At 36.4% G+C, this 25,317-nt stretch overlaps 1 protein-coding gene across 7 annotated transcripts in view; it reads right to left on the bottom strand.

Annotated features, from left to right (window-relative positions):
* Nucleotides 1–1,224: 1,224 nt before the first annotated feature.
* Nucleotides 1,225–25,317, bottom strand: part of LOC5577675 (high affinity copper uptake protein 1) — a 95,484-nt gene continuing 71,391 nt past the window's right edge. For 3 of the 7 annotated variants that reach the window (XM_021854924.1, XM_021854925.1, XM_001663406.2), the window contains exons 2-5: nucleotides 14,221–14,433; nucleotides 13,261–13,532; nucleotides 9,323–9,352; nucleotides 1,225–2,139 (exon numbers count right to left, since the gene is read on the bottom strand). In XM_021854924.1, coding sequence (XP_021710616.1) covers nucleotides 1,935–2,139; nucleotides 9,323–9,352; nucleotides 13,261–13,532; nucleotides 14,221–14,424 — 711 coding nt within the window. In that variant the 5' untranslated portion in view covers nucleotides 14,425–14,433 and the 3' untranslated portion in view covers nucleotides 1,225–1,934. The remainder of the gene's footprint in view (nucleotides 2,140–9,322; nucleotides 9,353–13,260; nucleotides 13,533–14,220; nucleotides 14,434–25,317) is intronic. The other 4 variants (XM_021854926.1, XM_021854928.1, XM_021854929.1 and 1 more) reach the window with 4 other exon arrangements.

The raw sequence follows: 25,317 nt of genomic DNA, 5'->3' as shown, positions 1-25,317 counted from the left end.
CTTATAAATTAACATAGAAGTCGCATTATAAAGAACGCACTATATGCGGCTCAACTAGACTAAAATCTGAAATCAGTATATTCCAAAATCCAAACAATTTTGAAACTTGGGGTTTTCCATGAAGTTGTTGTGGAGCGCTATCTGATGGTATCTCATTTAATTCGGAATTCAAGCGCTAGGTGGCGCTAGTGGGCATGAAACTTCTACTTTTGTTTAGCAGATGTTTCAGGAGCCTGTTCACTTAAAAAGATGACGTCTTCGACAAAGATATTCAATAAGGCAATGATAGCCCATTGTTCTGAGCTTATCTCAGGAGCGTGGTGTGTTCGGAAAGTTGTCTTTGGTTGTCCAGCAAGGCATCATTGTTCAGGCTAGGTGATTCAAAATTTTGCCACCAAAGAGCTAGGGAGCATGCAAGTTTTATTTTGTAGATATCTCAGGAGCCTGACCACTTAGAAAGATGTCGTCTTCGGGAAGGTTGTTCAGTAAATCAAAGGCATTGCTGTGCGAGCTAGTTGATTCAACACTTTGCCGCCAGGTGGCACAAGTAAGTATGAAACTTTCGTTTTCCAGATATACCAGGAGCCTAACTGATCAACTTTGTCGAAGACGCCTTCTTTATACGTAGTCAGGATCCTAAAATATCTGTGATATTTCCCGAATATCATGGCTCAAATAAGGATAGCCTTTGAGTTACTGATCGAAGAAAACATCTTTCTAGTTGTCAGGTTCTTGAGATATCTGCAAAACAAATGTTTCATGCTTACTGACACCACCTGGTGGTAGAATTTTGAATCAATTAGCTCTTAAAATGATAGTTCTTGACATACTAAACAATGTTGCCGGCCTCTTCTTAATAAGTGGTCAGCATTCTGAGATATCTGCAAAAATTCACTTAGAAATCTAGGAAGACGTAGTTTGAATAGTTTCGATCTTAGAAACTACACGTAGATCCCGCAGTTAATTTGTAATATAAAGGTTTGATCTATTAATTATGAAAAGTTCTGTATACTTTATTGAAGGATTCAGTTCCGAGGTTTAATTCCACGTCACATCCGATTTTCATGAAAAAATTACAAGCGGTTTAACTTGTAAGCTTATTCCAAGTCTTATGAAAAGAGTTGGCAAACTATCAATTTGTACATTTAGATTTTAGACCCATTCTCACCCACAACGACGGTATCAAGAAAGTTCGGATCAAACAAATTTGGTTTTTGTTTTCAATTTCTGCATAGGTAACCGTACTAGCCTATGGATAAAATATTATATATTCTGTTTTCTTACTGACTAAAAGGTATGTTTTTACAAAATTCGTGATTTTCTTGCCCGTGTTCGTCGAACAGCCACAACACAATTCCAAATTCGGGTGTTAATTGTTTCAAAACACCCTGTTTTTTTATTCTCACAGTTAAGCTGTTACATTGAGCTGTTGCTTGCTTTTGATTTTACACGTATGATACAATTTTGAGGCCATTTACAGATGGCTCGCAACATATTTTAACGGTGCCTATACCAATGTACTTGTTGCTTCCCTTGGCATAATATGTTTGTTCTGTTTTTGTTTAGTCTGAGAATCATCTATTCGTATAATAGCTATTAATATAAAAACAAAAGAAAAACTGGAAATCAAACTTCCTATCTGGACCAAGCCGGCTAAAACTTGAACGCTCCTTAAAGTCTTTTATCAGCACTAAATCTTACTAATAATCAATGTAAAAAAGTGTTTTTTATGAGTTTCCGTTTGCACACACCTTGCACGCCTCTGTACGACCAAATTCTCTCTCAGTCATCCCCTCTAGGTACAAGCTAGCCGCCCACCTCTCTGTGCCGATATCTTGTTGACGAAGACAATGGTTTTAGAACAGTGCTATCGCATCGGATGCCGGTGTCGTTCGGCGATGTAGGGTGGCTTCCGCTTTGGGCCGCCGGGGCCGCTAGTGGCAGTGCTCGGTGACGTCAACGATTACCGACTTTTTCCACCCGAACAGGAAATATCCGAGAGCGGCACCCAACACAACGGCGATGCACAGCCACGTGTTGTACGTCATGAAGATTAACATCAACAGGAAGCTCAGGGTCACCTGGAGAATGTGCAGGAACGTCTGGAACAGGTGCATCGTCGAGAGCATCGTGGGCCTGCTGGAACCGTAAGCGGAGACGGATTAGTGCTATCAACTATATTGAGTGGCTGGTATTTTCTTGCAAATTGAAATGTGACACTGTGAAATGGTGAAGATGACGTATTGTGAATTGGCATGCTTTTGAAAAACAAATGCACAAACACACATGCGGTGAAACTAAATGGAACATAATGAAAATTGATGCATTGAATTCAATAAATTAAACTGACAGGGCTCGAACAAAGAATTCAGATGAATACCACACGTGTTGTTAAGATAATAAATTTGTTAGCTAACCAAACCCCATACTTACAATAAAATAAGATAAACTTTTAACAATGAAGATAAATTAATGCAACAAGCGATAATGCTGTGAATATTTAACGGCAGAGTTATCCAGATTTAAATATAACACAAAAAATGATCAAAATGAAGCATTGATTAGAGCATGCTGATGTATAAAAAATACACTGGATATCTTTACAAAAATGTTAGTCTACGGTAAAGTTGAAAATAAAAAAATACTACACTTAACGATTTTCTTTCTTACCAAAAAAATCTGTATGTAGAGAATTAGATTTTTGCTATTGTAAAAAGTTACTTTTGCAATTATTCATGAAATTGAATCAGGAAGACATTAAGGAGTTCCTGCAAGCATTCCTTCAGAAAGATCATCTTATTTCTGGCGGAACGTCCAAAAAGAGACAGAACCTGCTTCTCAGCTTAGTGTTTTTATGAGCACTTCCTTTAAAGTACTGGATGACGACGTAAAAATTCTATAACTTAGCAATAGTTTGATCGATTTTGATTAAAGTTTTAGTAAAAATTACAAATGAGCTATATTTTCGATGCATGCATTATTTTTGTTTTAATTAAGTGACAGTTTCAGATTTATGTCCGAATTTGTTGAATAGTTTCAATTTCAATTTGTACATTTGACACGTGTTTCGTCGTGTACACCCGATTCTGTTTTTACACGGATTTTTTTACACGGCCGTGCAAAAAAAGTTCCCATACATTTTTTTCCGCCAAAACCTTATTTTTGCATGAAACGTCGAGAACTGGTGTTACTTTTTTAGCACGGCCGTTATGCCAAATGGCGTTATGTAAAACGGTATTTTACCAAACCGCATAATGCAAAATGGGGTAGAGCATGGCTTTGCTTTGTAGCCGCGGACTCCAACCGCTCTTCTGGGTTAAAAATTAGAGATGGGCAAAAAGAATCGGAGCCGTTCGAAAGATCCGGATCACTCAAAAGAACGAGTGATCCGTAGCTCTTTTTTGGCAAGGTCGATCCATTTTATCAGTACGGAGCCGTACAAAAAGTTACCTGGAAGAAGAACGAATTGATTATTTTCCCCTATTCTCCTTCGTTTTTTTCTCGGCTTTATCATAACATTTGACACGTGCCTTGCTTTGCGCGCCACGGCACACATGCAAACACAGTTTGCTGCATCTCCGCACTCTCAGCATACTCAGCCAAACAACAATTTGCTCTGCCCACTTGCATACAGGCAGTGGAAGAAAGAAAGAAAAAGTGCCCAGTTGAATGGCAAAGTTCGTTTTGCTTCTTCCTTTTGGATCAGGTAGGGGAAATCAGTCGAGAAGGTATATCATGAGTTTTTGGGAAACATGTACAAAGAATATTTTCTAACTGAACAATTGAATCTAATGATTGATGCAATGTTCAAAGCCACCACTATGACTGAAGCAGTCCAAGTGGGTGTAAAATTTACAAATCAAATTGTTATTGGATTACGTTTTTCTAATGGATCCAAATAATAATTTAAATATTTTAAATTGGAATGCTCGTTCTCTGAATGGTAAAGAGGACGAGCTGTTTAATTTTCTTACGGTTAATAACGTGCATATAGCAGTTATTACCGAAACGTATTTAAAACCTGGATCTAAACTCAAAAGAGACCCTAACTTTTTTGTTTATCGTAATGATCGACTTGATGGGGCATGTGGGGGAGTTGCAATCATCATTCATAGGCGTATAAAACATCAACTGTATTCGTCATTTGAAACTAAAGTTTTTGAAACTTTAGGTGTTTCTGTTGAAACACAGTTTGGTAAATATACTTTCATAGCTGCCTATTTGCCTTTTCAATGCTCTGGGCAGCAAGTTAATTTGCTCCAAACTGACTTGCGTAAATTGACTCGCAATAAGTCAAAATTTTTTGTCATTGGTGACTTTAATGCCAAACATCGGTCATGGAATAATTCTCAAAGTAATTCCAACGGCAGAATTTTATTTGATGAGTGCTCTTCAGGATATTTCTCAATTCAATACCCTGATAGCCCTACATGTTTTTCCTCTTCTAGAAATCCATCTACGATTGATTTGGTCTTAACCGACTCTAGTCATCTTTGTAGCCAACTGATTACTCATGCTGATTTTGATTCTGATCATGTCCCTGTTACATTTCAAATATCCCAAGAAGCGATTCTCAATCCTATCAGCTCCACTTTCAATTATTTACGAGCCGACTGGAATATATATAAAACGTATGTTGACTCTAATCTTGATGTTAACATTTTTTTAGAAACTAAACTTGATATTGACAATGCTCTTGAAACTTTAACAAATTCCATTGTTGAAGCCCGGAGCATTGCAATTCCAAAATGTGAAGTAACATTTGAATCCGTGATTATAGACGATGATCTTAAACTCTTGATCCGTCTTAAAAACGTGAGGAGAATGCAATTTCAACGCACTCGCGATCCTGCTATGAAAATTATATGGCAGGATTTGCAGAAAGAAAACAAGAAACGTTTTGCTCAATTAAGAAACAAAAAATTTGAAAATAAAATTTCTCAATTGGACCCTGGCTCTAAGCCCTTTTGGAAATTATCTAAAATCTTGAAAAAACCTCAGAAGCCAATACCGGCATTGAAAGAGGAAAACAAATTATTACTAACTAATTGCGAAAAAGCTCAAAAACTAGCTATGCAGTTTGAAAGTGCGCACAATTTTAATTTAGGACTTACTAGTCCAATTGAAAATGAAGTTACTCAGGAGTTCGAAAATATTCTCAATCAAGAGAACGTTTTCGAAAATGCCTTGGAAGAAGTGAGAACTATTATTAAAAAATTCAAAAATATGAAAGCTCCTGGCGATGATGGAATTTTCTACATCCTCATCAAGAAACTTCCAGAAAGTAGCTTATCATTTTTAGTTGATATATTTAACAAATGTTTTTAATTAGCATATTTTCCTGACAAATGGAAAAATGCTAAGGTTGTTCCAATTTTAAAACCAGACAAAAATCCTGCAGAAGCTTCTAGCTATCGTCCAATCAGTTTGCTTTCCTCCATCAGTAAACTTTTTGAAAAGGTTATTTTGAACAGAATGATGGCCCACATCAACGAAAATTCAATTTTTGCCAATGAACAGTTCGGATTCCGCCATGGACATTCGACCACTCATCAACTTTTACGTGTAACAAATTTGATCCGTTCCAACAAATCTGAAGGCTATTCTACTGGTCTTGCTCTTCTAGACATAGAAAAAGCATTCGACAGTGTTTGGCATGAAGGTTTGATTGTAAAATTAAAAAACTTTAATTTTCCAACATACATTGTTAGAATAATTCAAAGTTATCTGTCAAATCGTACACTTCAGGTTAATTATCAGAACTCCAGATCTGAAAGACTTCCTGTAAGAGCTGGTGTTCCCCAAGGCAGCATTTTGGGACCAATATTATACAATATTTTCACATCTGACTTACCTGAGTTACCTCAGGGATGTCAAAAATCTTTGTTTGCGGATGACACAGGCCTCTCCGCCAAAGGACGAAGCCTGCGTGTCATCTGTAGTCGATTGCAAAAAAGTTTGGATATTTTTTCTTCATACTTGCAAAAATGGAAGATTTCTCCTAATGCTTCCAAAACTCAACTGATAATATTCCCACATAAACCAAAAGCTCTTTATTTGAAACCTTCAAGTAGACATGTTGTCACGATGAGAGGGGTTCCAATAAATTGGTCAGATGAAGTTAAGTATCTAGGGCTCATGCTAGATAAGAATTTAACTTTCAAAAATCACATTGAGGGCATTCAAGCCAAATGTAATAAATATGTAAAATGTCTCTATCCCCTTATTAATAGAAAATCAAAACTTTGTCTTAAGAACAAGCTTTTGATATTCAAACAAATTTTCAGGCCAGCCATGTTGTATGCTGTACCAATATGGACTAGCTGTTGTAATACCAGGAAAAAAGCTCTGCAGAGAATTCAAAATAAAATTTTGAAAATGATTCTGAGGCTTCCTCCCTGGTATAGTACCAATGAGTTACATAGAATATCCAATGTTGAAACATTGGAACAAATGTCAAATACAATCATTAATAATTTCAGGCAAAAATCGTTACAATCTTCTATTGCCACGATTAATGCGTTATATGTTTAGGTTAAGTTAGGTTAAGTATATTAAAAACGTTTTTTTTTCTCTTATAAGCAGGTGAAATCAACTCACCTGTAAAAAAAACTGAACTGCTACGGCAAATGAAATGTAATATGTTGTTAACAAAATGTTAATTAAATCTTAAATTTGTTTTACCAAATTAGGATGATAGTGTTGTCTTATAACACCTAGATATAAGAAATAAATGTAATGTTTGGAATGATACTAATAAAGAAATTTAAATAAATAAAAAAAATGTACAAAGAATGAGAGCGCAAAAGATACGGCGCATGTAATACACATTTTTTGCTCGGGAAATACACATTTTTGCCAAGACACATTTTTTAGGAAGTTCTTCAGCAAATTATCTTTGGAGCCCCACAAGATTTAAAAAAAATCTTTGTTTAAAAGATTCTTCATGAATTTTCTTTGATTTTTTTCTAGGGATTTTCCAGGAACTCTTTCAGTAGTTCCACCAGACATATTTCAGATATTTATCCAGGAACACTTTCACTGGTTTTTCGAGGGATAGCAAAATCAATTCTTCCATAAATCATAAAAAAGATTATTCGAAAAGTTCTTCCATAAAAATCTGTAAAATACCCTCGAAGAATTTCTTCAAGGAATTTACAAAGATAGCCCCAAACAGGAATCCTGAAGAGATTTTTTTTTAAACACGAAATTCTTCCAGTAGTGCTTACGAAGCTTCCTTTAGAAGTTTCTCTGGTTTTATTAAATACCTTAATAGGAACTTACAAGAAAACCTCCATAAGTTCCTCTAGTAATTCATTCAGAATTCATCCCTCTACATTGAAATCTTTAATTCCTAACAGAAAATTTCTCATTTGGAATTACTCAAATAAATTCTCCCTCAAAACCATTAGAAGTTCCACTAAGAATTCTCCAGCGATTTTTGTAGGAATATCTCCAGACAAACTTTTAGAGAACAGTTCAATAATTTCACATTAAGAATAAAAGAAATCCACCAGAAGATTCTCGTAGTACTCTCATAAATTGTCTAAGAATTTATTGACAAAATTATCTAAGAAAAATCCAGAGTTATCTATTGAAATTCCTTCAGGTATTCTGCTCACAATTCATTAACGGATAAATTCTCAGGAATTCTTGCGTTGAATCTCAAAGATGTGTTTCTGTAGAAAAAACTTAAAAGAATGTAATGTTAAAGCTTCAGTAAAAGCAAAGCTAATGTCTTCTGTCTGTGAAATTTTCCAGGATCATACTCACTGCCGTCGGTGACAATAGTGGGGCCATTGTACTAAACATTGTCGCATGGATGCTAAATGAGTTGTAGAGTATATGTGCAAATTTGCCCTTCACACACACGAGTACATACCAATAATTGTAAAGGTAGAATATAAAACAATTCAAATTCTTCAATTAACAATCATGTCTATCACCGGGTAAATTTTATTCATGTTCATGAACAAGTTAATTTTCATGCTACACACGCGGCGACGGGTTACCGTACGAATTACTACAATTCCAACGGAGGTACTTTTGGAACAATTTCAATTGTTTGAAAGTTTTTAACATCCATATAGCAGTAATTATTAAAACAATACAGGGTGTCCAAAAATTATCAACAAAATATAGGAAAAAATATCTGTTATTCAAAAAAGTTAACATGAATGAAACTACAAATGAACTTTAACACTTCACTTTTTGCAAAAAAAAAAATAAAATACTAAAATCACTAAGGTGAGCAAATACCTTTAAACTCTAATATGTGTTGCTTATCTTGACAGATAGGCCTATTTCGTCTGCGACTTACAGACTTCTTCAGTGTCGAGTGCTCGACACTGTTCCACTCACTGATCGCGCTACGCTGGATTCTCAAATTTCTCAAACTTTCAACACAAGCGCGTGGAAGAATGGTAGTCGAAAACTGTCAAAACGTATGGAAAATAATGAAAAACGTAAATTATTTGCAATTAGGAAACTGGATCAAAAAATCAATGAACAGAAATCAAGTGTAAAGTGAATACATAACTTTTTGTGTTTAGTTCAACTCCCGTGATGCTTTCTTTGCTTCAGGATTTCGTTTTTACTACCACTGAAAAAGAGCCATCTATTGCCTTTTCAGTTTTGAATATCGCCCTATTGCAAAGAAACATGCCTTCAAAGTTTTTACGGATAATATGCGGACACCCTGTAAAATTGTTACGTTTAGAGTTAGTCTGCTCATATTCATATAAAGAAATTTTATATGGGAAGTGCCAAGTGACCAATGATGAAAATCGACTAAAAATCCTTGAGAATGTATGGAAAAATTGTTGAAAAATCTCAACAAAACAAGAAGTTTTTACGATTTAAATAAATATGTGTGGTAAATAATTGATGCTGCTGAAAGAGTATTTAATTTAGTTTATGGTTAGGTTTTAGATTTTTGAGAAATACATCACGCGTTCACACTGTTATGAGATAATTTCATTTGGATTTTATGTATTGAAAAAATGGGATTATTAATTATGCATTTAGGTGATTCATAACACTGTGGACAGTGTATACAAAAAGCATTAGTTAGTTAATTTTACTAGTGAAACACAATTCCGCAAACAACCAAGAAATGCAACAAACTACAAACTCAAGATCTACGCGAACGGAAAAGTGTATATTAGGTTTCTTTCCAATCAACCGGTATAGTGCTGAAGAAGTACGCGATAAGAACAAGCAAGTGCTGTTTTGCATGCGCAACAAGTAGTATTAAATTTATAGTGTACAGTGCAAGTAGTGCAAACAAAGCAAGTGCATGCTATCTCTTTCGAGAACTTACGGTTGCTTGTGGATCACTTCGCCGACCATGCTGCAAGGGGGTTCGATTGCATTCATCCGAAACAAGAGCAGCGACAATTTTCCGCAAACCGCATCAAGGATATCGAAGTCCGATGGTGATGAGGAGTTTTCGATGGTGTGGGACGTAGATGACGACAGGACACATGGTTCGATTCGAATGAGGAAAAAAACGGAGATGAGTATAATTATGAATTGCGATAACGTGCAAATATTTCAGGATAACGTGACCAAGTGCAAACACTTTCGTCTACCCTTCTGCATTGCAATGAACCGGGGAATGAACTATGGGAGGAAGAATTCGTATTTTTGCTAGGAATGGCACGTAAATAATAACCACGGAAGCGACGAGCGAATTTGTCGTATCGTTGTTTGTTCATGGATACTGCTTTATTGTGGAATAGTTGATTGTTTCAAGGCTGAAAAAATATGTTCGGTTTCACAGACAAATGGACGTCGCAGCATAAAGAGTGTGTTTCCCTTTACAATGTGAAAGAAAGATACTTTTTTGGTATTTATCCCATACAAACTAATTTATTATTTTTGTTACTTTATCTCTTTTTTATCGTTCAAAATTTTGTCAGTACTAGAATTCACTACTTAACTATGATTTTCTCTGTCCCGATGATGGTTTATTTAGTATGAACTTCAAATGATGATTAAATTTGAAATTATGTTGTTCGAATATATTATACAGTTAGGATATGAACAAAATAACATAACTCACTACGATACAGGGCTGTTGACGACTAATTGTTTATAAACTAGGCTCTTGGGATCTCACGGCTGAAAAAAGAGGCTGAATAAGATTTGATAAGATCTAAACAGGGATTCAGCAGGGACCTGAAATGCGTTCAATAAGGAATCCTTAGAGAATGGAGAATGTCTATGGAAATTTCTGGTGACATTACGCCAATTTCTTTAAGAACTTCTCCAATTATCACAAACAAACTTTCAGAAAGTTTTTTGGAAAATAAATTTGAAGTAATTCTTGATGAAACTGCTCCAGCAAAGATCTATAGATTTCATACTGGACCTTTGAAGAAGTTTTGGATAACACTCTCGAAAAATTGCTAGTATATTCATTGGCAAAATTATCGAACGAAACTCTGTACATTATCCTGGAGTATTCCTGAAAAATAACAAGCGGAATTCTTAGAGAAATTTGCGTAGGAATAAATAGGGGAATTACTGGAATAATTGCTGCAGGATTTCTGGTGTGAAATCCTAAATGAACTTTTGAACAAACCACGGATATTTTACTTGAAAAAAAAAAATTGAAAAATTGAACTTGAAAAATCGAGCATGAGCATGAGCATGAGCATGATTGACCGCCCGCAGATGCTACTCCGTTATTGCAAGAACAGCTGTACTTACACAGGGAACCAACAGACACTACTCGGGATCAGTAGCATCCTCAATGTGTAAGTACTGGTGCTCTCATTATTATAACAAACAATAACGGCGCCGGCTGCGTCCGAATGCAGGTCAATTTAGGGATGGGAGGGAAATGTTGACGTGTTACTTGCTTTACGGAAGCCGAGGAGTCCTCTGCACTTTCACAAGTAGACACTGGGAGTTTGGATATGGGAAAGGGTTGGGTAAAGGATTCGTTTTGGTAAACGATAAGTATATAATTTGAAATTAATGCGCCTAACCGGATTCGCGATATTACTCGATAAACGCATTGAACGCCGAACAAGTGTTCATCGCCCGCCCCCACAGGAGCAAGCGACAAGATCAAAGGATCAAACACTACTATCGCGATCCGCGAAACTATTCCACCGTGATACGCGAACGACACGCGACATGTTTGATCCTGCCCTCGTCGCTCGCCCCCGCAAGAGCAAGCAACCAGGTCGAAGGATCAAACAATACTAACACTCGCGGCACTTTTTCATTTCTTCCCGAACGACGCGCGATATGTTTGATCCTGCCCTCGTCACTCGCCCCCGCAAGAGCAAGCAACCAGGTCGAAGGATCAAACAATACTCCCTAAATGAACTTTTGAACAAAGCACAGATATTTTACTGGAAAAAAAAGTGAAAAATTGAACTTTTTTTTTATAAAATTTATTGTCTAGTGTAAAAATTCAATTACATATTATTACATTGTTTGTAGAATTCATAATCATCGACTGTTTTGTTTGCATTATTTTCAGTTAAATAATTAAACAGAATAGATAAAGTTTTTAGCAAAAATGTTCTAAACGATCTGCTGACATTGTTGAAAAAGGGAAACATCCAGTCTTCGAAGCTGAGGGCACGCAACCGATGGTTCGCTTGTACAAACAGATTTTGTTGATGCACCCATATGTGATTGTTCCTACTACATGTAAAGATATGATGCACGATCGTTTCAGGTTCTCCAGGACAGTTATTGCAAAAAGGATCCATGCGCCTGTTCCGTTTGAATAGTGTTTCATTGGTTAGCACTTTCCCATGTACAATCGCATACCATGTTGACCGATGAGATGATTTCAAGTACTTGGAGTGTACGTTTTTGAAAATTTTTATCCAATCACGGTTAGGGTTTTCCTTAGAGATTTACTGAAGAATTTTCATGCGAAATCCTTAAATCTCTTCACAATTTATTGAGGAATTCATGAACATATTCCAAATAGATGTCGTAAAATAACCTCTGGTGGCATTCTTGAGGACTAAAAATGACTGGAACCGAAAAAATCACCCGTGGAACTTTTCGAAGAATTCATGTAGGATTTTCAGGAATAATTCCTAAACGAACATCTACGATAAAGCATTGTGGATTTCGTTCGCAGGTATATAGATGAGGGTTAAACGTTCTATATATGTTCTACATACATAAATGTAAATCACATATTTTGCAACCATACGCTGAATAATGTAATTAGAATGCAGAAATTGTCAATGGCGCTTACGTTGACCTTGTGAACATGGCAGATTGCGAAATGGAGAAGTCGATATAGGGATAGCTGGAAGAATTTCTGAATGAAATCCTGGGAGAATTTTTGAAGTAATATTTTTTGAAAATACTGAAGGTACCAGCGTTGGACTGCTGAAGCATTTCCTGGATCAAATTCTCGATAAATCACTGTGCAAATTTCAGAATATTTCCCTGGAAGGATTGATGGTAAAGGAATATCTGGAGGGATCCCTGGGCAAGTCTCTTAATGAATTTCTGAACATATTTTTAGAATTCCTGACGCTTTTCCTCAAGGAATATGTGGAGGATTTTCAGAAGAATCTATAGAACAGTCTTATACGAAACACTGGAGTCTTACGAAAAAAGTAACTTTCGAGATCATTTTTTTTGATAAAGAGACTATAGCAGGGCTGGTAGCAGTCAGAGGGCAAAATAACAGTGACTTTAGTGATCAAAATGATCAAAATAGTGACCAAATAGTGACCAAAAAGTGACTTCAAAACAAGAAGTATTTTCACTGGACACTACTAAAGGGGTTGGGTGACAAAACTTCGAAAGACAAAACGTCGAATGCCAAAACGTCGAAAGGACAAAACGTCGAAGGGACAAAACGTCGAAAGGACAAAACGTCGAAAGCATTAATTTTTCAATACCGATTTGGAATTATTTTCCACATATATTTCTCACATTGTGGTCGATTGTATAACGACTTCTGTGAGATTTACATTACGATAGTAACCAACTGTCTAAAATGCGATCTGCTACCAGCCCTGATGATGGAAAAGTTTGTTTGTCTAATAATATTCTTGTAATTTAGTCTTTTTGACCAAAAAACAACAGAAGAAAACCGAACTGAGATTCACCACATCGTCAGAGTTCATAGATGAACTTAAACATATTTTTTTTATAATGGCCGCCATGAATCAATCGTCCATTTGTCTGTGCAGACTTTGTTGCAAACGTGGTCAAAGATACGTGCTTCCCTTAACCAAAAATCCCACCACGTTCTGTACTCACTGGACCACTCGGGAAGCTTCGTCACCGCTGCCATTCGCAGCAAGTCCGTTGTTGTTGGCAACGTTCCCATTGCCGGGGCTTTTCTCTGTCACTGTAACGGGCCGGTACTGCAGCGCGTTGTAGGTCTTCCAGAACAGGTGCTCCCGGTAGTATTTGAGACCTTCGTACAGGGCGGCCATAATGAATATCAACAGCATGGACCACAGAAGCCCGGAGAGGCTGTCGATTTTCCACTGTTCGAACAGAATGGTTTCGTTGTAGCCACCGTGGAACTGAAACATGAATGAAATGATAGCATTGAAATGGTGGCAACTGGCATGAGAAGTCTTATCAAAATCTTATGAGTAGCCAAATAGCGCACGTTATTTATGAATGGCCCGCACTTGATAATTTAAATATTCGCGAAATGCAATACCGTACACCCCCGCCGTTAATTTGAATGATACCTCATGCAAACCATCGGGGTTCATTTTTAATTTGAACATTTAGTCACCCTAGAAACGCGTTTCTGGTCACCTCTTTCTGCGTTCCGTTCCACAGCGTTCCATTCCACTTTACTCCGTTTCATGAGCTAAATGACGTTTGAACCATTTTTAATCTGAACGATGTGCAAAAAAGTGTTCAGATTAAATGTGGTCAAACCAACGGGGGTAACCGGTATATAGAAACATTTCTAAGAAGATAAAAATATGTTCAACGAAATTGTCAGTTTCTGTTGTAGAAACTAGAATTACACTTCATATAGCTTTTCAACTTTGTTTAGGCAATGTTTCAAAAATTGTAAGATAACACTTTTGAGTAACTTTGCCAAAACTTCTATTGCTTTTACAGAACAATAAGAAAGGTAAGAAATCTAGCGCATAATGAAGTAGAATAATATTGATGACGTGGTTGATATTATTATGCTATTCCAGTTCTACTAAATGATTGAAGAAGGGATAAATCGCATCGCACACTTACCGCCATAGACATCATGTGATGCACCATGCCTGCGTGCCCGGAATGTCCCGCTGCTGCGTGCGCCGAGGCGCCTTGATCCATCGTGTGATCCTGCAAACTGTGCTCCATGGAACCGTGGTGGCCCTCGTGCCCGTGGTGCATCATGTCGGCATCCGATGAGTGATTCATTTGGTGGCTGTAGTCATGATGCTCCGAATGGTCCATGGCAAACGACTGCAATTGTGTGTGGGAAACAAACATACACTTGATTAGCTGCTATCAAACCATCGAACGGATTCCATATTGCGAGTTGAAAAAATACAGCTGCGAATACAAAACTATCCCGACCGGACGGACGAAACGAGTTTATTACAGAATGTGTTTTTTTATATAATTCTTTTCTACAAATCAGTTGTTAAATCTCATTATAGAATAAAATTGTGTTTCAAGGATGTGTCAATACAACACAATTTTTGAAAATTATGTAAATGTTCATGACTTCGGCTCATTTAACCCAAAAGTACAAACACAATGTCAAAAATATAACAAATATTGATATGTGTAAAAAAATATGGATGGTAAACCTATTGAAAAAAAAAAATACTAGGTAAGAAAAAAAACCATCTTGAGAACAAATTTTTTTCAACTTCTATCATTTTCCATCAGCTTGTGATAGAAATCTGTTGAAATCTAGTTATGTGATTCTAATCGGGATCTTATCGATAGAAGTTTTTTTTTGCCACCATTATTGCTCTTCTGGGATCAGATATTTTACCTCTAGGAAAAGCTGCAGTATTAAAAAAACTTTACAGGCATTTCACAAACCACGTGTCTTAGTACAGGACTTGTAGCGAAAAGACGTGCCAAAAATAGTTATAGCTAGTAATCAGCTTTGAAAAAATAATTGAGTCAAAAATTTCCAATTTTATCGTTACGTAATAAATGGACGCCGCCTAATTCCACCGAACATAACGATTTTTTTTTAAATTTAATTTTTGTATTTTTTGAATCGCCTGAAAATTTGCATACAGATTCTTTATGACCAAAAATGCCATTTTGCACCTTCAGACCGCCATTTTGAACCTCGCCTTATTTTTGAGAAGGGCGTATCGGAAAATGCATAGCAAATATTTAAAAAACTGTAACTCGAAACGGTTTGTCCGATCGATTTGAGATCTTCTACAAAGTTGTAGGTATTGCTTAGGACTATATGGAGAAAAATATGCACGGTAAAAAAAAGTTAGATTATTTTTTATTTCAAAAACAAAATTTTAAAATCGATTTTCTCCAGAAACACAGTTTTGATTTTTGTTATTTTTGGATATGTTTTAGGGGACACTTATGTGATTTATTGCACAATGTTTCAAAATGGAAGAATTATGGACAAAAAAGTTATGATTTTTTTTAAAAATTACAGATTTTGAAAAAAATCGAAATAGAGGAAAACAATAATTTTTTATGTGATTATTTGAAAGTACAGAAAAATTGCAATCGGAAAGTACTTAGGTAATTTTTTTCTAGGTTGGATCAATTTCGAGATATACTCATATTTATATAAAATTTTCAAATAAAAAAAGTTAAATAGGCCCTTTTCAAACATATTTCGTGTTTCTCCATTCCAGAAATATTTTATTTTGATTGGATGAAACGTAGCTGAATTGTTTATCGTTTGATCAAAACCTATATACTAAAGTATTTAAAAAAGTATGCACGGTAAAAAAAATAAACGAAATTTTCAAATGAAAATTTGAAGTTCATTGTTCTTAAAAACCGCAAAATTGATGTTTTTAATTTTTGGATATGTTTTGCAGCATATTGTTTGTAATTTCTTGCACAAAGCCTCAAACGGTAAATTTTTGGATAAAAAATAAATTATTTAAAAAAATAAATAAAACGAATTTATGTAAAACGATATTTTTTGTGCGTTTTTTTTTTGAGTACAGAAAAATAACTGTATTTTTTTGAATATGAAAAATTTCTATCGAAAAATACTCAAGTAAAATTTAGCTGAGATGCATCACTTCCGAGATATACACGGTAAATCTGAACGTGGCATTAAAAATGTGATTCTATCACAACGGTGTACCTTTGCTACCTTTGCAAAGTCATGAGTCATCGCTACTAGATAGTTGAGTACAATTAGACAGTTATTAACGACAAGAATCACAAATTTCAAGCTTACTATTTAATTTATTCTGTTCAGCAAATCCCAACAAAACCAATTTCTGAATATTATCTTCCGTAAGATTTGGACAATGTTTAGAACAACTTTGTTTGAACACTTTAATACATCTTGAACTGATATAACAGCTTCACGCACAACAAAAATAAATACCTCTGTAAAACGCCTCCTTAATCCACAATATAATGCTGTATCTTCTTTCGTAGCACGTCAATTTCACAGGCAAATAAAAGTCACCTACAATCACTGTTGATACAACACTAATGCTCTCACGGTTCCAGACTTACCTTATATACTACATAGGTACTTCACACCACGAAGTTTTTGTACCGCATTTTTTTCAATGATGATTGCTACAGTGATAAAATTTGACAACATAGCGCATTATTTTTGTACCCATGAAGTACGTTTAAAAAAAGCATCGTTTTTCTTTTATTCATTTACCATGTCCAAATGTATGGGTATGGGAAAAACGTGTTTGTTCATCTTACCTACTAACACAGGCAAAAGTGATGAAAACCCTTGTGTGTTTAGTAGAATGCCTGAAATATACAAAAAGATGAGTAGTACTGCTCCTTTTAATTCTACTATTGTATCCTTCGACAGATACGCGTATTTCAACCTCAACTGTAAAGCCGTCTTCAGTGTTGTGTACTTGACTTGATTTGGTTTGTGTTGTTGAAATCAAAATAAAATTTTCCGGAATGGAGAAACACGAAATATGTTTGAAAAGGGCCCATTTTTCTTTTTTTATTTGAAAATTTTATATAAGCATGAGTATATCTCGAAATTGATGCAACCTAGAAAAAATTTACTTAAGTACTCTTCCAATGCATTTTCTGTACTATCAAATGAACACATAAAAAATATTGTTTTCCTTTATTTCGATTTTTTTCAAAATTTGTAATATTTTATAGAATTATAACTTTTTTGTCCATAATTCTTCCATTATGAAACATTATGCAATAAATCACATAAGTTGTCCCCTAAAACATGTCCAAAAATAATAAAAATCACAGATGCATTTTCATAGAAAATCGATTTGAATTGTTTTTATTAAAAAAATCTGTCGTTATTTTTTACCGTGCATATTTTTTTCCAAATAGTCCTAAACAATACCTACAACAACCGCAAAATATATTCAAAAATTAAAAACATCAATGTTGCGGTTTTTAAGAACTATTAGCTTCAAATTTTCATTTGAAAATATCGTTTATATTTTTTACCGTTCACTCTTTTTTCAATACTTAAGCATAAATGTTTTGATCAAACGATAAACGATTTTGCTACGATTCGCTCAATCAAAATATTTTTTTTTCTGGAATGGAGAAACACGAAATATGCTTAAAAAGGGCCTATTTTACTTTTTTTATTTGAAAATTTTATATACATATGAGTATATCTCGAAATTGATGCAACCTAGAAAAAAATTAGCTTAAGTACTTTTCGATTGCAATTTTTCTGTACTTTCCATAAAAAATTATTGTTTTCCTCTATTTCGATTTTTTTCAAAATCTGTAATTTTTAAAAAAATCATAACTTTTTTGTCCATAATTCTTCCATTTTGAAACATTGTGCAATAAATCACATAAGTTGTCCCCTAAAACATATCCAAAAATTAAAAAAAAATCAAAACCGCGTTTCTGGAGAAAATCGATTTTAAAATTTTGTTTTTGAAATAAAAAATAATCTGTAACTTTTTTTTAACGTGCATATTTTTCTCCATATAGTCCTAAGCAATATCTACAACTTTGTAGAAGATCTCAAATCGATCGGACAAACCGTTTTCGAGTTACAGTTTTTTAAAGATTTGCTATGCATTTTCCGATACGCCCTTCTCAAAAACAAGGCGAGGTTCAAAATGGCGGTCTGAAAGTGCATAATGGTATTTTTGGTCATAAAGAATCTGTATGCAAATTTTCAGGCGATTCAAAAAATACAAAAATAATCGGGTTTGCGAAACGGCGTGGAACCGCTCAATCGGAAGGTTTTAAAATATTCCATCGGTGAAATTTTGATTTTTTCCACTTTTTAGCTATTTTTCATACTAAAACCCATGAAAACCCCGTTTTTCGACGCATTTCTGCCCATATAAATTGTATGAAAAAAAAAATTTAACCGATAGAATATTTTAAAACTTTCCAATTATGAAAATATAGACCCAATACTGATCTTTTGATAGAAAAAAATACGATGTACACTCGATTTTTATAATCGTCGGACATAGCGTGTGTAGGTCTAGTCGTGAACTATTAGAAATAAAATTTCGAACTTTTAAATATACAGATAACTCTCTCTATCACAATATTGAAGGAATCATCAAGTTAGAGAGGCATCGAGATACAGAACAATATTTTTAAATATTTGATTTTTTCATTATTTTGACAAAACACATTCGAAATAGTAATTCTGATGTGAAAAATTAAGAAAATTTAACAGACATTAAAAATTTCAATTGTTACTATCCTGAAATGGATTTTTGACTATCATTTATCAGTTGGAGGAGATTTGAAACTTTTCATGAAAGTATCGAATTAGAGGTAAGCTTGCATGGGAAAGAGAAAAAAACTACTAATTGAACTTCAACACTTCACTTTTGGAAAAAATAAATAAACAAAAGGGGACGGACCTAGTGTAGTGGTTAGAACACACGCCTCTCACGCTGAGGACCTGGGATCAAATCCCATCCCCGAGATAGTCACTAAAAATTTCAGTGACGACTTCCTTCGGAAGGGAAGTAAAGCCGTTGGTCCCGAGATGAACTAGCCCAGGGCTAAAAATCTCGTTAAGATAGATAGAAAAAAAAATAAATAAACAAAATACTAAAATCACTAGTAAGGCGAGCAAATACCTTTAAACTCTAATATATTAATCTTTGTTTAAAGGTATTTGCTCACCTTACCAGTGATTTTAGTGTAAAGTGCAAGTGTAAAGTGCAAAAGTGAAGTGTTAAAGTTCAATTAGTAGTTTTTTTTTGTCTTAAACATACTCTAATAATCCCTTCTCTAAATTTAATAAAAAAACTGTAGTTGCATGGGAAACTGAAACAAATAGCATAGAATTAGGTACATCGAGTTAGAGTTTGGGTTCAAAGTAAGAAAAGTTATATCGAGTTAGAGGAATTATATCGAGTTAGAGGAATATCGAAATACAAAATATCAAGTAAGGGAGAGTTGAGTGTATTGCTCTCCCAAAATTTGCATTTGAACTTTTTTCCAACATGTCGGTGTGCAAGCTATATGACATACGAAGATGCTTCGCAATATGAAGCATCTCTTTGTGTCTGAAAATTTGAAAAAAAAATGAAGCATAAATCAGAACAAAACCAATTTTTAAGGATGGTATAAAACTCACACACGTGTGTTGTTCCAGCATAAGTCCGATTTTGTGTAAATTTATTTTGAAGAGAATGAACGTACACCGTATTAACAATAGCTTTGTCAGAAATCATGAAAACTTGTGGAGTCTTGTGTGAACCAATGTTATGATACTACGATAAAATTGTTATAGCGAATTCTCAACTTCACCTATATGTTGGAAAAGTTATTCGATTTATAATTTCTTTCAAGTTTTTGGTTAAATTAGTTTAAAATAATGACTTATTGCAAAATATTATGAGAAAAAGTGACTTCAGTAGAAATGCGTTTAAGAAGAACACTGACGTGATTGGCTTTAAAGTGAGCAGTTCACTGAGAAGTGACCCGCTTTCAGTTCATTGAGAAGTGACCCGTTACCAGCCCTGCCAGTACCCAATTCGATGGAAACCAATTTCGAAATTTCATTCCATTACCTTCCATGATGAACGTTCATAACCAACAACTGATGTTCTTTTGAATGGACGCAGCTAATTGGTTGGGTTTTCATCACAAATTTTGTTCCACGTGTTACTGATGCAACCGATACCTACTTCTATTTGAGAATTCTACTAATACTCGGAAGGGTAGGGTTGAGCAATCACACTCCATTAACTTTGAGAGTACGTTGTCATATTCCCTTCCCTTTATAAATTACGAACGTGTTTAAAAATTTATAGGAAGACTATTAAAAAAAGAACTTTTAATAACGTGCATACATAATCGCTATCATTTCCCTCAGGATTGTGCCCGTCACGTTGTTTTAATAGCCAGTCGCGGCATTGTTTGCACATTCTTCCCTACTGTGGAACATAAATTCCATATAAAATAGCACAACAATCACGACATAATGGCATTGATATATGATCCCAAATGGATCGGTTTGCAACAATAAACCCCTTCCTATCGGAGCCAAGAATCTATTACCGAACCCCCGTGAACACCACGAAAACCCCCCGAGGCAAACGCAGCTTACGACCAAGGTCGTCCAGTTTTGTCGATAAAATTCCTTACTTTGGGGATTTCGCTCATTCACGAGAGGCGAAACAGCTGATGGTAGTTGATTGATGCAAATGCTGTGTCGTGAGCATTCTCAAAGTTGGAGCTTAACCCCTTCTCTCACACATATTCAAAGCGGTTGCATTGGCGTTGTTGGGGCAACTTGTTGAATTTCGCTCTTTAGCTTGTCATGTTGTTTACAGGATACCTGCTGGGTATTGAGTATATGCTGAGGTTATTGAATTTTATATTTTCAGTAAATTGGTGTTTTCGTCGTTCATTTTTTTTTTTTGACAGTTCTCAAAGTTTGCATTCTGTTTTTCTGGATGAAAACTGAGACTGCACAGCCTTTCAAACTTTGTATAGAAATTATTATCAATGAAAAAACAAATAGTAATTACTTCAATCGGTCACAGTTTTTGTCCATATAGTCTCGGGGGTTAGTGTTGTGCTGAAACTATTGAATAAGCTATAAATCTCTTCAAGACCGTTTTCAAATCGCATCAATAATTAGCTACAGATTTTTATCTGAATTGAAAATCCTTGACTATAATAATTGAGCTGCTCTGCAGAAATCATTGGATATATGGAGTGAAATATAATAGTCATGACTTGTGGGTCAGATGCAGTTTGAAGATAAATGAGCACCGCATTTGGATAAAAACAGTGCGGAACACGTTTTTGTCTCAAGCACTAAAATACCGCTATTTACTAAACAAAGGGATGCTGAATCCATTGCCGTTTTCAAAAATATCATAGCACGTCTAGTTTTTGAGATATTGACTGTTGAAAATGCTAAATTTTAACCATTTCAGTCAACTTGCATGCAAATTTTCCAGCTTGTATGGCAAGTTATTTGCCTAATTTGCCACCGAATTCAAACTTCATGTGATTAACGGTAAAAGGCTGGTCATGGCGCACCATTGGTACCTCGCGTACCCACAGGAACAAATTAGACCCCTTTGGGTGGTCCTTAGCCTCTTGCCCAGCAACTCTTATCCCTACCTCCTCGTGGCCGGGGTACGAGTAACCTCAGGGAAGATCGGGTAACCAACCCCGGTGGGAACTTGGACGTATGCTGACCGGGAAGGGGAGGGGTTTGCTTTTGCTTTTGCTTTTGCTTCAGCAACCCCGAGCGCCTGTTCCCCCTGACAGGGGCGGCTGATCATCGTCCGAGTGCCAGAGAAGGACAATCGGCGAAGAGCACAGCGACGTAAAGGGACTAGCGATGGGAAGCTCGGTACGTACTGTAAATCTCTCAACTTCATCGGGAGCACACACATACTCGCAGACGTGCTGAATGACCACGGATTCGGAATCGTAGTGTTGCAGGAAGTGTGTTGGAAGGGATCAATGGTGCGAACGTTTAAAGGTTACCATACCATCTACAAAGCTGCGGCAACACACACGAGCTGGGAACAGCTTTTATAGTGATGGGTGACATGCAGAGACGCCTGATCGGGTGGTAGCCGATCGATGAAAGAATGTGCAAGTTGAGTCTCAATGGCAGGTTCTTCAGCTTCAGCATTATAAACGTGCACAGCCCTCACTCCGAAAGCACTGATGATGACAAATACGCTTTTTACGCGCAGCTCGAACGCGAGTACGACAGCTGCCCAAGCCACGACGTCAAAATCATCATAGGAGATCTAAACGCTCAGGTTGGCCAGAAGGAGGAGTTCAGACCGACGATTGGAAAGTTCAGCGCCCACCGGCTGACGAACGAAAACGGCTTACGACTAATTGATTTCGTCGCCTCCAAGAATATGGCCATTCGTAGCACCTACTTCCAGCACAGCCTTCCATACCGATACATCTGGAGATCACTGCAGCAGACAGAATGACAAATCGACCACGTTCTGATTTATGGACGGCACTTCTCCGACATTATCGACGTCGTGGCGCTCGATATTAGCGACGACTATCTGGTGATGGTTAAACTGCGCCCAAAACTCGCCGTCGTTAACAACGTACCGTACCGTGAGAACTTTCGAGCGATCACCATTCTAAATGCGGCCTACAAAGTATTATCCCAGATCATCTTCCATCGTCTGTCACTTGTAGTAAACGAGCTCGTGGGAAGTTATCAAGCCGGCTTCGTTGACGGCCGATCGACAACGGACCACATCTTTACTGTACGGCAAATCCTCAAAAATATCGTGAATACCAGGTCCCAACGCATCACCTGTTCATCGATTTCAAGGCTGCATACGACAGTATCGACCGCGTAGAGCTATGGAAAATCATGGACGAGAACAGCTGTCCCGGGAAGCTCACGAGACTGATAAGAGCAACGATGGAAGGTGTGCAAAATTGTGTGAAGGTTTCAGGCGAACACTCCAGTTTGTTTGGATCCCACCGGGAACTACGACAAGGTGATGGACTTTCGTGCCTGTTGTTCAATATTGCGCTAGACGGTGTTATGCGGAGAGCCGGGCTTAACAGTCGGGGTACGATTTTTACGAAATCCAATAAATTTGTTTGTTTCGCGGATGATATGGACATCGTCGGCCGAACATTTGAAAAGGTGGCAGACCTGTACACCCGCCTGAAACGCGGGGCTGCAAATGTTGGACCGGTGGTGAATGCGACTAAGACAATGTACATGATAGCTGGTGGGGCCGAGCGCGACAGGGCTCGCCTAGGTAGCAGTGTTACGATAGACGGGGATACGTTCGAGGTGGTCGACCAGTTCGTCTACCTTGGATCCTTGCTGACGGCTGACAATAAAGTTAGCCGTGAAATACGGAGGCGCATCATCAGTGGAAGTCGGGCCGGCCCACTATGGCCTCCACAAGAAGCTGCGGTCAAAAAAGATTCACGCCCGCACCAAATGTACCATGTACAAAACGCTCATAAGGCCGGTAGTCCTCTACGGGCATGAAACGTGGACGATGCTCGAGGAGGACCTGCAAGCACTTGGAGTCTTCGAACGTCGGGTGCTTAGGACGATCTTCGGCGGCAAAGGATGAACCACGAGCTAGCCCAACTCTACGGCGAACCCAGTATCCAGAAGGTGGCCAAAGCTGGAAGGATACTATGGGCAGGGCATGTTGCAAGAATGCCGGATAGCAACCCTGCAAAGATGGTATTCGCTTCGGATCCGGTTGGTACAAGAAGGCGTGGAGCGCAGCGAGCTAGGTGGGCGGATCAAGTGCGTATCGATTTGGCGAGCGTGGGATGGAGAGATGCGGCTACGAACCGAGTATTGTGGCGTGATATTGTTTATTCAGTTTATCTGTTTTGATGTTAACTAAATAAATGGAAAATGATCAAATAGTTAGAGAATATGTACTGGAATGTAGAGAACATTATTATTCTGAAAAGATCTTTCACCAGACCCGTCCTAAGTTTTATTCAGTTTTGCTCTCTAATGTCACAACTGAGCGGTTCCATTTGAACTCGAATGTCGGTTTACTTTTGTATTTTTTGATTTGGCTGAAATTTGGCATATGTTTTCTTTATACCCAAAAATGCATATTTGCATCATCGGTTCGCCATTTTTACCCTAGCGTTACTTTTGAGAAGGGCCTAAGAAAAAAAGCCTTAACAATTTTCAAAAAAACTCAGAAACTATTTGTCTGATCGGTTTGGTGTCTTCCGCAAAGTTTTAGGTTATTGTTGGAACTATCTGGAAAAAAATAAACACTGTGAAAAAATGTTGTAATTTTTTTATTTCGAAAATAAAGCTTTAAAATCCATTTTTTCAAAAATCGTTTTTCTGATTTTTTATTTTTTATATTTTAAAGCAGACAAAAAATGGAGTATTTTGCACAGTGTGTCAAGATGGAGAAATCGTGGACAAAAAAGTTATGATTTTTTTAAAAAAAAAGGTTGATTTTTCAATATGGTCTAAATAAACTTTTTGAATGCTTTTCGACCCGATTTTATGAAAGTACGCAAAATTTGCAACAAAAAAGGTATACGAGAAAATTTTGCTAATTGCTACCGTTTCCAAGATACAGCGATTTTAAAATTAAATTTACTGAAAATTCAAAACTTTTGGTTGTTTTCGGATGTTTTTCGAGTTTATAAAATAAAGATTTTTTTTCTGAAAGCATTTTATTTCATGTTCTTATACAATGATCTTATGATCTTACTTTTTCATAATGTTTACAATTTTTTTACTATCATTACAGTTTGAAAATTGTCTAACTTCTATTTTATCTACGGAAACTGGAATAAATAAATGGTATTTTTGTGTTCCCTGAATAGTTATTGCTTTCGAATATTGTTCATTAAGCTGCTCCTTGATATGTTCATACTCTGTTGTAGTTGCATAAGAAAAGAAAATTTGTGTTAGTTGCTCCTCCTTTTGCTTTTGAGCCCAATCAAATAATTCCTTGGCATTTTTGATGGGATGTTCACGTTCTTTAGCTAGACCGTTGTCTCAATCGATGTTGCTGACGTTGCTTCTAATGTCTCCTTACTAGAAACATTCAAATTGGAGTTCGTTGATTCTATTGAAGTTGCTGACGTTGCTTCCAATGACTCCTGACTAGGAATATTCATATTGGAATCCGTTAACTGTATTGAAGTTGCTGAAGCTGATGCTTCTATTGTTTCCTCTTCCATACAAACATC

The sequence above is a fragment of the Aedes aegypti genome, chromosome 3 (assembly GCF_002204515.2).
Source record: "Aedes aegypti strain LVP_AGWG chromosome 3, AaegL5.0 Primary Assembly, whole genome shotgun sequence".
Lineage (NCBI taxonomy): Eukaryota > Metazoa > Arthropoda > Insecta > Diptera > Culicidae > Aedes > Aedes aegypti.
The sequence above is the reverse complement of the archived record's forward strand: the minus strand, read 5'-3'. Positions and strand labels throughout refer to the sequence as shown.